The sequence below is a fragment of the Gobius niger genome (assembly GCF_951799975.1).
Source record: "Gobius niger genome assembly, chromosome: 9".
Classification (NCBI taxonomy): Eukaryota; Metazoa; Chordata; class Actinopteri; order Gobiiformes; family Gobiidae; genus Gobius; species Gobius niger.
In genome coordinates, this window is record NC_136860.1 from 193,500 (window position 1) to 208,014 (window position 14,515).

The following is a 14,515-nucleotide window of genomic DNA, read 5'->3' on the forward strand; positions in this document are numbered from 1 at the left end:
CACGCAACATTATTTAACACGTGTGAGGCTTTGGATCGTTCATCTAGTCACACACGCAACATTATTTAACACGTGAGGCTTTGGATCATTCATCTCGTCACACACGCAACATTATTTAACACGTGAGGCTTTGGATCGTTCATCTAGTCACACACGCAACATTCTTTAACACGTGAGGCTTTGGATCGTTCATCTAGTCACACACGCAACATTATTTAACACGTGAGGCTTTGGATCGTTCATCTAGTCACACACGCAACATTATTTAACACGTGTGAGGCTTTGGATCGTTCATCTCGTCACACACGCAACATTATTTAACACGTGAGGCTTTGGATCGTTCATCTAGTCACACACGCAACATTATTTAACACGTGAGGCTTTGGATCGTTCATCTAGTCACACACGCAACATTATTTAACACGTGAGGCTTTGGATCGTTCATCTAGTCACACACGCAACATTATTTAACACGTGAGGCTTTGGATCGTTCATCTAGTCACACACGCAACATTATTTAACACGTGAGGCTTTGGATCGTTCATCTCGTCACACACGCAACATTATTTAACACGTGAGGCTTTGGATCGTTCATCTCGTCACACACGCAACATTATTTAACACATTTGAGGCTTCGGATCGTTCATCTAGTCACACACGCAACATTATTTAACACGTGAGGCTTTGGATCGTTCATCTAGTCACACACGCAACATTATTTAACACGTGAGGCTTTAGATCGTTCATCTCGTCACACACGCAACATTCTTTAACACGTGTGGCTTTGGATCGTACATCTAGTCACACACGCAACATTATTTAACACGTGAGGCTTTAGATCGTTCATCTCGTCACACACGCAACATTCTTTAACACGTGAGGCTTTGGATCGTTCATCTCGTCACACACGCAACATTATTTAACACGTGTGAGGCTTTGGATCGTTCATCTCGTCACACACGCAACATTATTTAACACGTGTGAGGCTTTGGATCGTTCATCTAGTCACACACGCAACATTATTTAACACGTGTGGCTTTGGATCGTACATCTAGTCACACACGCAACATTATTTAACACGTGAGGCTTTAGATCGTTCATCTCGTCACACACGCAACATTCTTTAACACGTGAGGCTTTGGATCGTTCATCTCGTCACACACGCAACATTATTTAACACGTGTGAGGCTTTAGATCGTTCATCTCGTCACACACGCAACATTATTTAACACGTGTGAGGCTTTGGATCGTTCATCTAGTCACACACGCAACATTATTTAACACGTGAGGCTTCGGATCGTTCATCTAGTCACACACGCAACATTCTTTAACACGTGTGGCTTTGGATCGTTCATCTAGTCACACACGCAACATTATTTAACACGTGAGGCTTTGGATCGTTCATCTCGTCACACACGCAACATTATTTAACACGTGAGGCTTCGGATCGTTCATCTAGTCACACACGCAACATTCTTTAACACGTGTGGCTTTGGATCGTTCATCTAGTCACACACGCAACATTATTTAACACGTGAGGCTTTAGATCGTTCATCTCGTCACACACGCAACATTCTTTAACACGTGTGGCTTTGGATCGTACATCTAGTCACACACGCAACATTATTTAACACGTGAGGCTTTAGATCGTTCATCTCGTCACACACGCAACATTCTTTAACACGTGAGGCTTTGGATCGTTCATCTCGTCACACACGCAACATTATTTAACACGTGTGAGGCTTTGGATCGTTCATCTCGTCACACACGCAACATTATTTAACACGTGTGAGGCTTTGGATCGTTCATCTAGTCACACACGCAACATTATTTAACACGTGTGGCTTTGGATCGTACATCTAGTCACACACGCAACATTATTTAACACGTGAGGCTTTAGATCGTTCATCTCGTCACACACGCAACATTCTTTAACACGTGAGGCTTTGGATCGTTCATCTCGTCACACACGCAACATTATTTAACACGTGTGAGGCTTTAGATCGTTCATCTCGTCACACACGCAACATTATTTAACACGTGTGAGGCTTTGGATCGTTCATCTCGTCACACACGCAACATTATTTAACACGTGAGGCTTTGGATCGTTCATCTAGTCACACACGCAACATTATTTAACACGTGAGGCTTTGGATCGTTCATCTCGTCACACACGCAACATTATTTAACACGTGAGGCTTTGGATCGTTCATCTAGTCACACACGCAACATTATTTAACACGTGTGGCTTTGGATCGTTCATCTCGTCACACACGCAACATTATTTAACACGTGAGGCTTTGGATCGTTCATCTAGTCACACACGCAACATTATTTAACACGTGTGAGGCTTCGGATCGTTCATCTAGTCACACACGCAACATTATTTAACACGTGTGAGGCTTCGGATCGTTCATCTAGTCACACACGCAACATTATTTAACACGTGTGAGGCTTTGGATCGTTCATCTCGTCACACACGCAACATTATTTAACACGTGAGGCTTTGGATCGTTCATCTAGTCACACACGCAACATTCTTTAACACGTGAGGCTTTGGATCGTTCATCTAGTCACACACGCAACATTCTTTAACACGTGTGAGGCTTTGGATCGTTCATCTAGTCACACACGCAACATTATTTAACACGTGAGGCTTTGGATCATTCATCTCGTCACACACGCAACATTATTTAACACGTGAGGCTTTGGATCGTTCATCTAGTCACACACGCAACATTCTTTAACACGTGAGGCTTTGGATCGTTCATCTAGTCACACACACAACATTCTTTAACACGTGAGGCTTTGGATCGTTCATCTAGTCACACACGCAACATTATTTAACACGTGAGGCTTTGGATCGTTCATCTAGTCACACACGCAACATTATTTAACACGTGTGGCTTTGGATCGTTCATCTCGTCACACACGCAACATTATTTAACACGTGAGGCTTTGGATCGTTCATCTAGTCACACACGCAACATTATTTAACACGTGAGGCTTTGGATCGTTCATCTAGTCACACACGCAACATTATTTAACACGTGAGGCTTTGGATCGTTCATCTCGTCACACACGCAACATTATTTAACACGTGAGGCTTTGGATCGTTCATCTCGTCACACACGCAACATTATTTAACACATTTGAGGCTTCGGATCGTTCATCTAGTCACACACGCAACATTATTTAACACGTGTGAGGCTTCGGATCGTTCATCTAGTCACACACGCAACATTCTTTAACACGTGTGGCTTTGGATCGTTCATCTAGTCACACACGCAACATTATTTAACACGTGAGGCTTTAGATCGTTCATCTCGTCACACACGCAACATTATTTAACACGTGAGGCTTTAGATCGTTCATCTCGTCACACACGCAACATTCTTTAACACGTGAGGCTTTGGATCGTTCATCTAGTCACACACGCAACATTATTTAACACGTGAGGCTTTGGATCGTTCATCTCGTCACACACGCAACATTATTTAACACGTGAGGCTTTGGATCGTTCATCTAGTCACACACGCAACATTATTTAACACGTGTGAGGCTTTGGATCGTTCATCTCGTCACACACGCAACATTATTTAACACGTGAGGCTTTGGATCGTTCATCTAGTCACACACGCAACATTATTTAACACGTGAGGCTTTGGATCGTTCATCTCGTCACACACGCAACATTATTTAACACGTGAGGCTTTGGATCGTTCATCTAGTCACACACGCAACATTATTTAACACGTGTGGCTTTGGATCGTTCATCTCGTCACACACGCAACATTATTTAACACGTGAGGCTTTGGATCGTTCATCTAGTCACACACGCAACATTATTTAACACGTGAGGCTTTAGATCGTTCATCTCGTCACACACGCAACATTATTTAACACGTGTGAGGCTTTGGATCGTTCATCTAGTCACACACGCAACATTATTTAACACGTGTGAGGCTTTGGATCGTTCATCTAGTCACACACGCAACATTATTTAACACGTGTGAGGCTTCGGATCGTTCATCTAGTCACACACGCAACATTATTTAACACGTGTGAGGCTTTGGATCGTTCATCCCGTCACACACGCAACATTATTTAACACGTGAGGCTTTGGATCGTTCATCTAGTCACACACGCAACATTATTTAACACGTGAGGCTTTGGATCGTTCATCTAGTCACACACGCAACATTATTTAACACGTGAGGCTTTGGATCGTTCATCTCGTCACACACGCAACATTATTTAACACGTGAGGCTTTGGATCGTTCATCTAGTCACACACGCAACATTATTTAACACGTGTGAGGCTTCGGATCGTTCATCTAGTCACACACGCAACATTATTTAACACGTGTGAGGCTTCGGATCATTCATCTAGTCACACACGCAACATTCTTTAACACGTGTGGCTTTGGATCGTTCATCTAGTCACACACGCAACATTATTTAACACGTGAGGCTTTAGATCGTTCATCTCGTCACACACGCAACATTCTTTAACACGTGAGGCTTTGGATCGTTCATCTCGTCACACACGCAACATTCTTTAACACGTGAGGCTTTGGATCGTTCATCTAGTCACACACGCAACATTATTTAACACGTGAGGCTTTAGATCGTTCATCTCGTCACACACGCAACATTATTTAACACGTGTGGCTTTGGATCGTACATCTAGTCACACACGCAACATTATTTAACACGTGAGGCTTTAGATCGTTCATCTCGTCACACACGCAACATTATTTAACACGTGAGGCTTTGGATCGTTCATCTAGTCACACACGCAACATTATTTAACACGTGAGGCTTTGGATCGTTCATCTAGTCACACACGCAACATTATTTAACACGTGAGGCTTTGGATCGTTCATCTCGTCACACACGCAACATTCTTTAACACGTGAGGCTTTGGATCGTTCATCTCGTCACACACGCAACATTATTTAACACGTGAGGCTTCGGATCATTCATCTAGTCACACACGCAACATTATTTAACACGTGAGGCTTTAGATCGTTCATCTAGTCACACACGCAACATTATTTAACACGTGAGGCTTTGGATCGTTCATCTCGTCACACACGCAACATTATTTAACACGTGAGGCTTTGGATCGTTCATCTAGTCACACACGCAACATTATTTAACACGTGAGGCTTTGGATCGTTCATCTAGTCACACACGCAACATTATTTAACACGTGAGGCTTTGGATCGTTCATCTAGTCACACACGCAACATTATTTAACACGTGAGGCTTTGGATCGTTCATCTCGTCACACACGCAACATTATTTAACACGTGAGGCTTTGGATCGTTCATCTCGTCACACACGCAACATTATTTAACACGTGAGGCTTTGGATCGTTCATCTCGTCACACACGCAACATTATTTAACACGTGAGGCTTTGGATCGTTCATCTAGTCACACACGCAACATTATTTAACACGTGAGGCTTTGGATCGTTCATCTCGTCACACACGCAACATTATTTAACACGTGAGGCTTTGGATCGTTCATCTCGTCACACACGCAACATTATTTAACACGTGAGGCTTTGGATCGTTCATCTCGTCACACACGCAACATTCTTTAACACGTGAGGCTTTAGATCGTTCATCTCGTCACACACGCAACATTCTTTAACACGTGAGGCTTTGGATCGTTCATCTCGTCACACACGCAACATTCTTTAACACGTGAGGCTTTGGATCGTTCATCTAGTCACACACGCAACATTATTTAACACGTGAGGCTTTGGATCGTTCATCTCGTCACACACGCAACATTATTTAACACGTGAGGCTTTGGATCGTTCATCTAGTCACACACGCAACATTATTTAACACGTGAGGCTTTGGATCGTTCATCTAGTCACACACGCAACATTATTTAACACGTGAGGCTTTGGATCGTTCATCTCGTCACACACGCAACATTATTTAACACGTGAGGCTTTGGATCGTTCATCTAGTCACACACGCAACATTATTTAACACGTGTGAGGCTTTGGATCGTTCATCTAGTCACACACGCAACATTATTTAACACGTGAGGCTTTGGATCGTTCATCTAGTCACACACGCAACATTCTTTAACACGTGTGGCTTTGGATCGTTCATCTAGTCACACACGCAACATTATTTAACACGTGAGGCTTTGGATCGTTCATCTAGTCACACACGCAACATTATTTAACACGTGAGGCTTTGGATCGTTCATCTAGTCACACACGCAACATTATTTAACACGTGAGGCTTTAGATCGTTCATCTCGTCACACACGCAACATTATTTAACACGTGAGGCTTTGGATCGTTCATCTCGTCACACACGCAACATTCTTTAACACGTGTGGCTTTGGATCGTTCATCTAGTCACACACGCAACATTATTTAACACGTGTGAGGCTTTAGATCGTTCATCTCGTCACACACGCAACATTCTTTAACACGTGAGGCTTTGGATCGTTCATCTAGTCACACACGCAACATTATTTAACACGTGAGGCTTTGGATCGTTCATCTAGTCACACACGCAACATTATTTAACACGTGTGAGGCTTTGGATCGTTCATCTAGTCACACACGCAACATTATTTAACACGTGAGGCTTTGGATCGTTCATCTAGTCACACACGCAACATTATTTAACACGTGTGAGGCTTTGGATCGTTCATCTAGTCACACACGCAACATTATTTAACACACGTGAGATTAGAAAGTGAATAAAGCAGCAGCAGCAGTGACACGTCTGAAGCATCTCCAACAGTAGAAGATCTGACTGTTGGTTTTTGTAGGGATCTCTTTCCGGCCTGGGACGCTCCCCTACATCGTGGGTCATCACCTGATCAAAGCCCACGCTGAGGCCTGGCACCTCTACAACGAGACGTACCGCCCTACACAGGGAGGAACCGTCTGCATCACCATCAACTCGGACTGGGCCGAGCCACGCAACCCCTACAAGCAGGAGGACAAGGACGCAGCACACAGAGTCATACAGGTAACCTCTACAAGCACACAGAGTCATACAGGTAACCCCTACAAGCACACAGAGTCATACAGGTAACCTCTACAAGCACACAGAGTCATACAGGTAACCCCTACAAGCAAACAGAGTCATACAGGTAGCTCCTCCCACTGTCTTCTAACCCCAGCTCTAAAATGGGGAACATCAGGTTAAACAGCTTCATCAAAGCTTTAAAGAGGAAGGATTTCCACACGATGAATCCAGGACCTCCTCCTCCCCAGACTCTTCCTCTCCTCTTTAATCCTTCTTCTCTGAATCCCTCTCAGTTCTACATCGGCTGGTTCGCTCACCCCATTTTCGTGGGAGACTACAGCCCCACCATGAAGACCATCATCAGGGAGCGCAGCCTGGCAGCGGGTCTGCCCAAGTCCAGGTGAGAGTCCGGACCAGGACCAGGGCTGGGGACGCTACAGTATATTTACTATACAGTACTTTAACGATAATTGATCTCAGAGTGGTTTCGATACCAATACCTTAACGATCCTCTGTCCTACACGGAAACATGTGTCATCCAGAACCAGACAATAATGTTTATGAAAATCAATCAAAATCAAATTCATCCCCAAAGTCAGGAAATGTGGGATCAATTGGGAAAGAATGTGGTTAATAAAATGGGCGAAGTTGCGGCAAAAATATGGAAACATGTTAAAAAACTGGGCACAAATGGGGGGAAATGGGAGAAATATTAGAAATAGAAACAATGCAAAAACAAATTGGGAAAATGAGAAAGAATTGTGTTTAAAAAATGGTGGTAGATGGACCACAGTCCTGTTCAGTCTCTCTGTCTCTGACTCAGTCTCTCTGTCTCTGACTCAGTCTCTCTGTCTCTGACTCAGTCTCTCTGTCTCTGACTCAGTCTCTCTGTCTCTGACTCAGTCTCTCTGTCTCTGACTCAGTCTCTCTGTCTCTGACTCAGTCTCTCTGTCTCTGACTCAGACTCTCTGTCTCTGACTCAGTCTCTCTGTCTCTGACTCAGTCTCTCTGTCTCTGACTCAGTCTCTCTGTCTCTGACTCAGTCTCTCTGTCTCTGACTCAGACTCTCTGTCTCTGACTCAGTCTCTCTGTCTCTGACTCAGTCTCTCTGTCTCTGACTCAGTCTCTCTGTCTCTGACTCAGTCTCTCTGTCTCTGACTCAGTCTCTCTGTCTCTGACTCAGTCTCTCTGTCTCTGACTCAGTCTCTCTGACTCTGACTCAGTCTCTCTGTCTCTGACTCAGTCTCTCTGTCTCTGACTCAGTCTCTCTGTCTCTGACTCAGTCTCTCTGTCTCTGACTCAGTCTCTCTGTCTCTGACTCAGTCTCTCTGTCTCTGACTCAGTCTCTCTGTCTCTGACTCAGACTCCCGGAGTTCACCCCGGAGGAGATCGTCCGGATCAAAGGAACTCACGACTGTTTCTGCTTTAACCACTACACGACAGTGCTGGCCTTTCCTGTGGACTACAAGAACCTGCAGCACTACGACGCCGACAGGTCTCACTACAGACTCACTTTACAGACTCACACTTTACAGACTCACTTTACAGACTCACACTTTACAGACTCACTTTACAGACTCACACTTTACAGACTCACTTTACAGACTCACTTTACAGACTCACACTTTACAGACTCACTTTACAGACTCACACTTTACAGACTCACTTTACAGACTCACTTTACAGACTCCACACTTTACAGACTCACACTTTACAGACTCACACTTTACAGACTCACACTTTACAGACTCACTTTACAGACTCACACTTTACAGACTCACACTTTACAGACTCACTTTACAGACTCACACTTTACAGACTCACACTTTACAGACTCACTTTACAGACTCACACTTTACAGACTCACTTTACAGACTCACTTTACAGACTCACACTTTACAGACTCACTTTACAGACTCACTTTACAGACTCACACTTTACAGACTCCACACTTTACAGACTCACACTTTACAGACTCACACTTCACAGACTCACACTTTACAGACTCACACTTTACAGACTCACTTTACAGACTCACACTTTACAGACTCACACTTTACAGACTCACTTTACAGACTCCACACTTTACAGACTCACTTTACAGACTCACACTTTACAGACTCACTTTACAGACTCACACTTTACAGACTCACACTTTACAGACTCACTTTACAGACTCACTTTACAGACTCACACTTTACAGACTCACTTTACAGACTCACACTTTACAGACTCACTTTACAGACTCACTTTACAGACTCACACTTTACAGACTCACACTTCACAGACTCACACTTTACAGACTCACTTTACAGACTCACACTTTACAGACTCACACTTTACAGACTCACACTTCACAGACTCACACTTTACAGACTCACTTTACAGACTCACTTTACAGACTCACACTTTACAGACTCACTTTACAGACTCACTTTACAGACTCACACTTTACAGACTCACACTTTACAGACTCACACTTTACAGACTCACACTTTACAGACTCACACTTTACAGACTCACTTTACAGACTCACACTTTACAGACTCACACTTTACAGACTCACACTTTACAGACTCACACTTCACAGACTCACACTTCACAGACTCACACTTTACAGACTCACTTTACAGACTCACACTTCACAGACTCACACTTCACAGACTCACACTTTACAGACTCACACTGATCCAGAGCTGACTGTCGGGTGTGTCCAGGGGCGCCGGGACCATCGCAGACCGGACCTGGCTGGACTCGGGGTCTGGGTGGCTCAAAGTGTCGCCTTTCGGCTTCAGGAAAATCCTGAATTTCATCAAAGAGAATTACGGAAATCCACCGATCATCATCACGGAGAACGGAGTCAGTGAGAGGGGCCCGATCGACCTCAACGACACGCTCCGGCAGTACTACTACACCCAGTACATCAACCAAGTACTCAAAGGTACAACTACTACACCCAGTACATCAACCAAGTACTGAAAGGTAATACTACTACACCCAGCACATCAACCAAGTACTCAAAGGTAATACTACTACACCCAGTACATCAACCAAGTACTTAAAGGTAATACTACTACACCCAGTACATCAACCAAGTACTTAAAGGTAATACTACTACACCCAGCACATCAACCAAGTACTCAAAGGTAATACTACTACACCCAGTACATCAACCAAGTACTCAATTGAGTTGATGTATGCAGGTAGGTGTAATTTCCTGCTTGGCGTTACTGCCTGTCGCACCTCCTCCGGTGCCCATGGGTCAGCTGCAGGGTCATCAGCCAGGAACCCCCAATCACCAACGTTTCGCCCCTTTAATCCTGGAACGTCTCATGGTGGCGGAGCAGTAACAAGGACGTCTCCCTGTCACTCCCTGCAGCTGTAGGATGTTATCCCCTGCAGCTGTCTTGGAGTTAAATGTTTTTTCCCCAACTCCTATCCTTCCTTCTCAACCAGAGCCAGAAGCTACCTTTTTCCGCCTCTTCTGAAAGCTCACTTGTGGCCCTGCGCAGCATTCCACCTGTGACTCCTGCGTCCCTCAAGAGCCGTGTCATTGACAGCCCCACAAAGCCTCTGCAGCCAACTTCAACAGAGTAGATGGCGGCCTTCCAGCCAGCCTCCCGGCACTCTGCAGCCAGCTCGGAATACTTGGCCTTCTTGCGCTCGTAGGCAGCCTCGATCTCCCCCTCTGATGGAACTGTGAGTCCAATGAGGTGCACCACTTTTGCTTTCGGAGACCAAACCACAATGTCAGGGCGGAGAGATGTGATGGTGATCTCAGTGGGGAACTGGAGCTGCTTATTAAGGTCAACCCTCATGTTCCACTCCAGGTTGGGGGCAAAAGGCCGCAGTCTCTCCCTTGGCCTGGTGTAATTTTGCCCACCCCCTTCCCTGACAAAGTTGGTGTGGTTCTTTGCTGGTGGTAGCCGTTTACTACCCTGTCTGCACATTCCCAGCACCTCAGCGAGCTTCCTGAGGACCTGGTCATGGCGCCACTTGTAGCGTCCCTGGGAGAGCGCAGTCTTGCAGCCTGACAGGATGTGTTGAAGGCTTGCATTGGGAGCATTACAGAGTGAGCAGCATTCCTCATTACCAAACCACTGGTGCAGGTTACGAGGACAGGGAAGCGTGTCGTAGGTTGAACGGATAAGGAAGCTGAGCCTCGCCTGCGGGATCTTCCACAGGTCAGACCAACTGATGTTACGGTTGACAACTCCCTCCCAAGTTGTCCATCTTCCTTGCCGGCCTTGCGAGACGGCCTTGATCTTATAGCGCTCTTCCTCCATCCGCGTCACTTCAGCCACCACCATCTCCTTCCTCTCCTTGCGGGTAGCCTTGGACCAAAACCGTGGTGCCTCGCCCCACCCTAGACCTGCTCTTCCTGCCTGAACTCTGCCCACGATCTCTCGATGCTGCAACCTGCAGACCGCATGGCCCACCTCAGCTTCTGCGTTCCACTTTCGGCCAGTGGGAACCTTGGCGTTGGCATTCCTTACTGACTCGTCGGTGGACTCCCTGAGCTCGAGAACCAACCTGGTCTTCTCTCGATGTACCCCACGCTTAGAGACTGCAGTGGCAATTGCAGTGCGTTCTTCCCAAAGAGGCCAGAATCAGAGAGACATCGTGGTAGCCCCAGCCACTTTCTGATGAAGGTGTTGGCTTTTCCATCCATCTTCCTCACGGTGGATGAGGGATCTCACACATCTTCAGGGGCCACATCAGTCTCCTGTAGAGTTTGAATTGGTAGCACCAAAGCTTGTATTTCCCGGGGAGCTGGCTTTGGTCGATCCTTGCCAGGCCGTCCAAAAGCCGTTTCATGACGGTCCTCCCCATCTGCTTGTCAGAGAGTTTTGCAGAATACTCCCTCCCCAAACTCCTGATGGGTTGTCCGGACAGAAGAGGGATTGTCTCTCCCCCAGCAACAAAGGTGGTCAAAGGTATTACTACTACACCCAGTTCATCAACCAAGTACTCAAAGGTACTACTACTACACCCAGTACATCAACCAAGTACTCAAAGGTACTACGGCTGAAACGCGTGGGTAATGTTTTAATCGGCCATGCTGCAATAAAGGCCTTTGAACATGACGTTTGCCTCAGTTTTGTATCGTTCTGTTTAAGATTGTTTTCACTTGTGCAGATGTTAAACTGTGTGAAGTCGTCCCTCTGTACGACATGTTCCGAGGACGTCTCAGTCTGTGCAGGTTGTTTTACAGCTGTTGTCTCCGTTGTTCCTCCTCCCTCAGCGTACCTGGAGGACGACGTGGACATCCGTGGCTACACGGCGTGGACGCTGATGGATAACCTGGAGTGGGCCACAGGCTTCGAGGACCGCTTCGGTTTGTTCTACGTGAACCGCTCTGACCCGGGACTGAAGCGCATCCCCCGGGTCTCCGTCCAGACGTACAACAGGATCATCAGGTGCAACGGCTTCCCTGACCCCGCCTCCGGACACGAGTGTCTGACTCCGCCCACTCCCACCACGACGCCTCTGCCCCCGAGCACCACGAAGCCCCCGAGCACCACGAAGCCTCCGCCCCAGAGCACCACGAAGCCTCCGCCCCCGACCACCACGAAGCCTCCAGGTACCACTGTCTTACCTACTTTTTCTGCCCAAACCCTCTTTATCATCTTTATTCTCTGACATTTTGAGCCTGAGATTTATCCAGGAAGTAACTCCAACATTTAGCAACAGTTTGGAAAAGTTTTGGAAAGTTTGTAAAATGTCCTTCAACATGTCTGTGTCCCTCCCAGGTCTTTCCCACACTTATTCATTCACAAATGAAGCTGTAGTAGTGGGTTATGAACGTGATGTCCCTCCTCTCTGTGCAGTGACGGTGGCGCCCCCTCCTGGCCTGCGTTTCCTGGGGATGCAGCTCAGTGCGGAGGAGGCGGAGGTGGCACTCAACACGAGCTTCGCCCTCCTGGTGGTGACGTTTGGCGCCGCCCTGCTGGCCGGAGTAGGATTCTTCATATTCAAACGGCGAAGCATGCGGAATAAGGGCGACTTCTGAAAAGAATTAATATGATTTGTGTTTTTGCTCAGAATCATTGCGACGTTTCTGTTTGATCTGACTTTTTGTATTTTCTCTTGTGTCACGTCATGTTTGGGAGGTAAAAATATTATCTGTGCAAATATTCTGAATTCTGTGTGATCCATAAAACTCCTGGATGTAAATAATATCAGAGCTTCAAATAAAGTCTGTCATGTTCTTGACTGTAAACTCACTGTTTCATGGCTCTGCCGTCACGCTATGAAATCATACATTCAACATTATCTGTGGTTTCATCTGTTCAGAGGAGGAGAGTCGGGATATCCTGACACGGGGTGTAGGTGTGTTGGGGGAGTCTGGGGGTCCACACGTTCATGACCTCGTCCTGTTCAAACACAGCAGTCTCTAAATGAACGAGCGAAGGTTCAGGCTCAAACGCTATAGCCACTTTAGCATAGGGACCTCTGATGCTAACTATCATAGCCACTTTAGCATAGGGACTTCTGATGCTAACTATCATAGCCACTTTAGCATAGGGACCTCTGATGCTAACTATCATAGCCACTTTAGCATAGGGACCTCTGGTACTAACTATCATAGCCACTTTAGCATAGGGACCTCTGATGCTAACTATCATAGCCACTTTAGCATAGGGACTTCTGATGCTAACTATCATAGCCACTTTAGCATAGGGACCTCTGATGCTAACTATCATAGCCACTTTAGCATAGGGACCTCTGGTGCTAACTATCATAGCCACTTTAGCATAGGGACCTCTGATGCTAACTATCATAGCCACTTTAGCATAGGGACCTCTGATGCTAACTATCATAGCCACTTTAGCATAGGGACCTCTGGTACTAACTATCATAGCCACTTTAGCATAGGGACCTCTGATGCTAACTATCATAGCCACTTTAGCATAGGGACCTCTGGTACTAACTATCATAGCCACTTTAGCATAGGGACCTCTGATGCTAACTATCATAGCCACTTTAGCATAGGGACCTCTGATGCTAACTATCATAGCCACTTTAGCATAGGGACCTCTGATGCTAACTATCATAGCCACTTTAGCATAGGGACCTCTGATGCTAACTATCATAGCCACTTTAGCATAGTGACCTCTGATGCTAACTATCATAGCCACTTTAGCATAGTGACCTCTGATGCTAACTATCATAGCCACTTTAGCATAGGGACCTCTGATGCTAACTATCATAGCCACTTTAGCATAGGGACCTCTGATGCTAACTATCATAGCCACTTTAGCAAAGGGACCTCTGATGCTAACTATCATAGCCACTTTAGCATAGGGACCTCTGATGCTAACTATCATAGCCACTTTAGCAAAGGGACCTCTGATGCTAACTATCATAGCCACTTTAGCATAGGGACCTCTGATGCTAACTATCATAGCCACTTTAGCATAGGGACCTCTGATGCTAACTATCATAGCCACTTTAGCATAGGGACCTCTGATGCTAACTATCATAGCCACTT

The 14,515-nt window shown here is 45.9% G+C and overlaps 1 protein-coding gene across 1 annotated transcript in view; it reads left to right on the forward strand.

Moving 5' to 3' along the window:
- LOC306967689 (lactase/phlorizin hydrolase-like) overlaps positions 1-13,033 on the forward strand; it is a gene marked incomplete at both ends in the record, with an annotated part of 32,331 nt that extends 19,298 nt beyond the window's left edge. Inside the window, 6 exons of the mRNA XM_079562795.1 lie at positions 6,818-7,020; positions 7,314-7,420; positions 8,384-8,515; positions 9,738-9,961; positions 12,266-12,604; positions 12,852-13,033. Of these exons, the coding sequence (XP_079418921.1) occupies positions 6,818-7,020; positions 7,314-7,420; positions 8,384-8,515; positions 9,738-9,961; positions 12,266-12,604; positions 12,852-13,033 (1,187 nt within the window). The remainder of the gene's footprint in view (positions 1-6,817; positions 7,021-7,313; positions 7,421-8,383; positions 8,516-9,737; positions 9,962-12,265; positions 12,605-12,851) is intronic.
- Between the last annotated feature and the right edge of the window lie 1,482 nt (positions 13,034-14,515).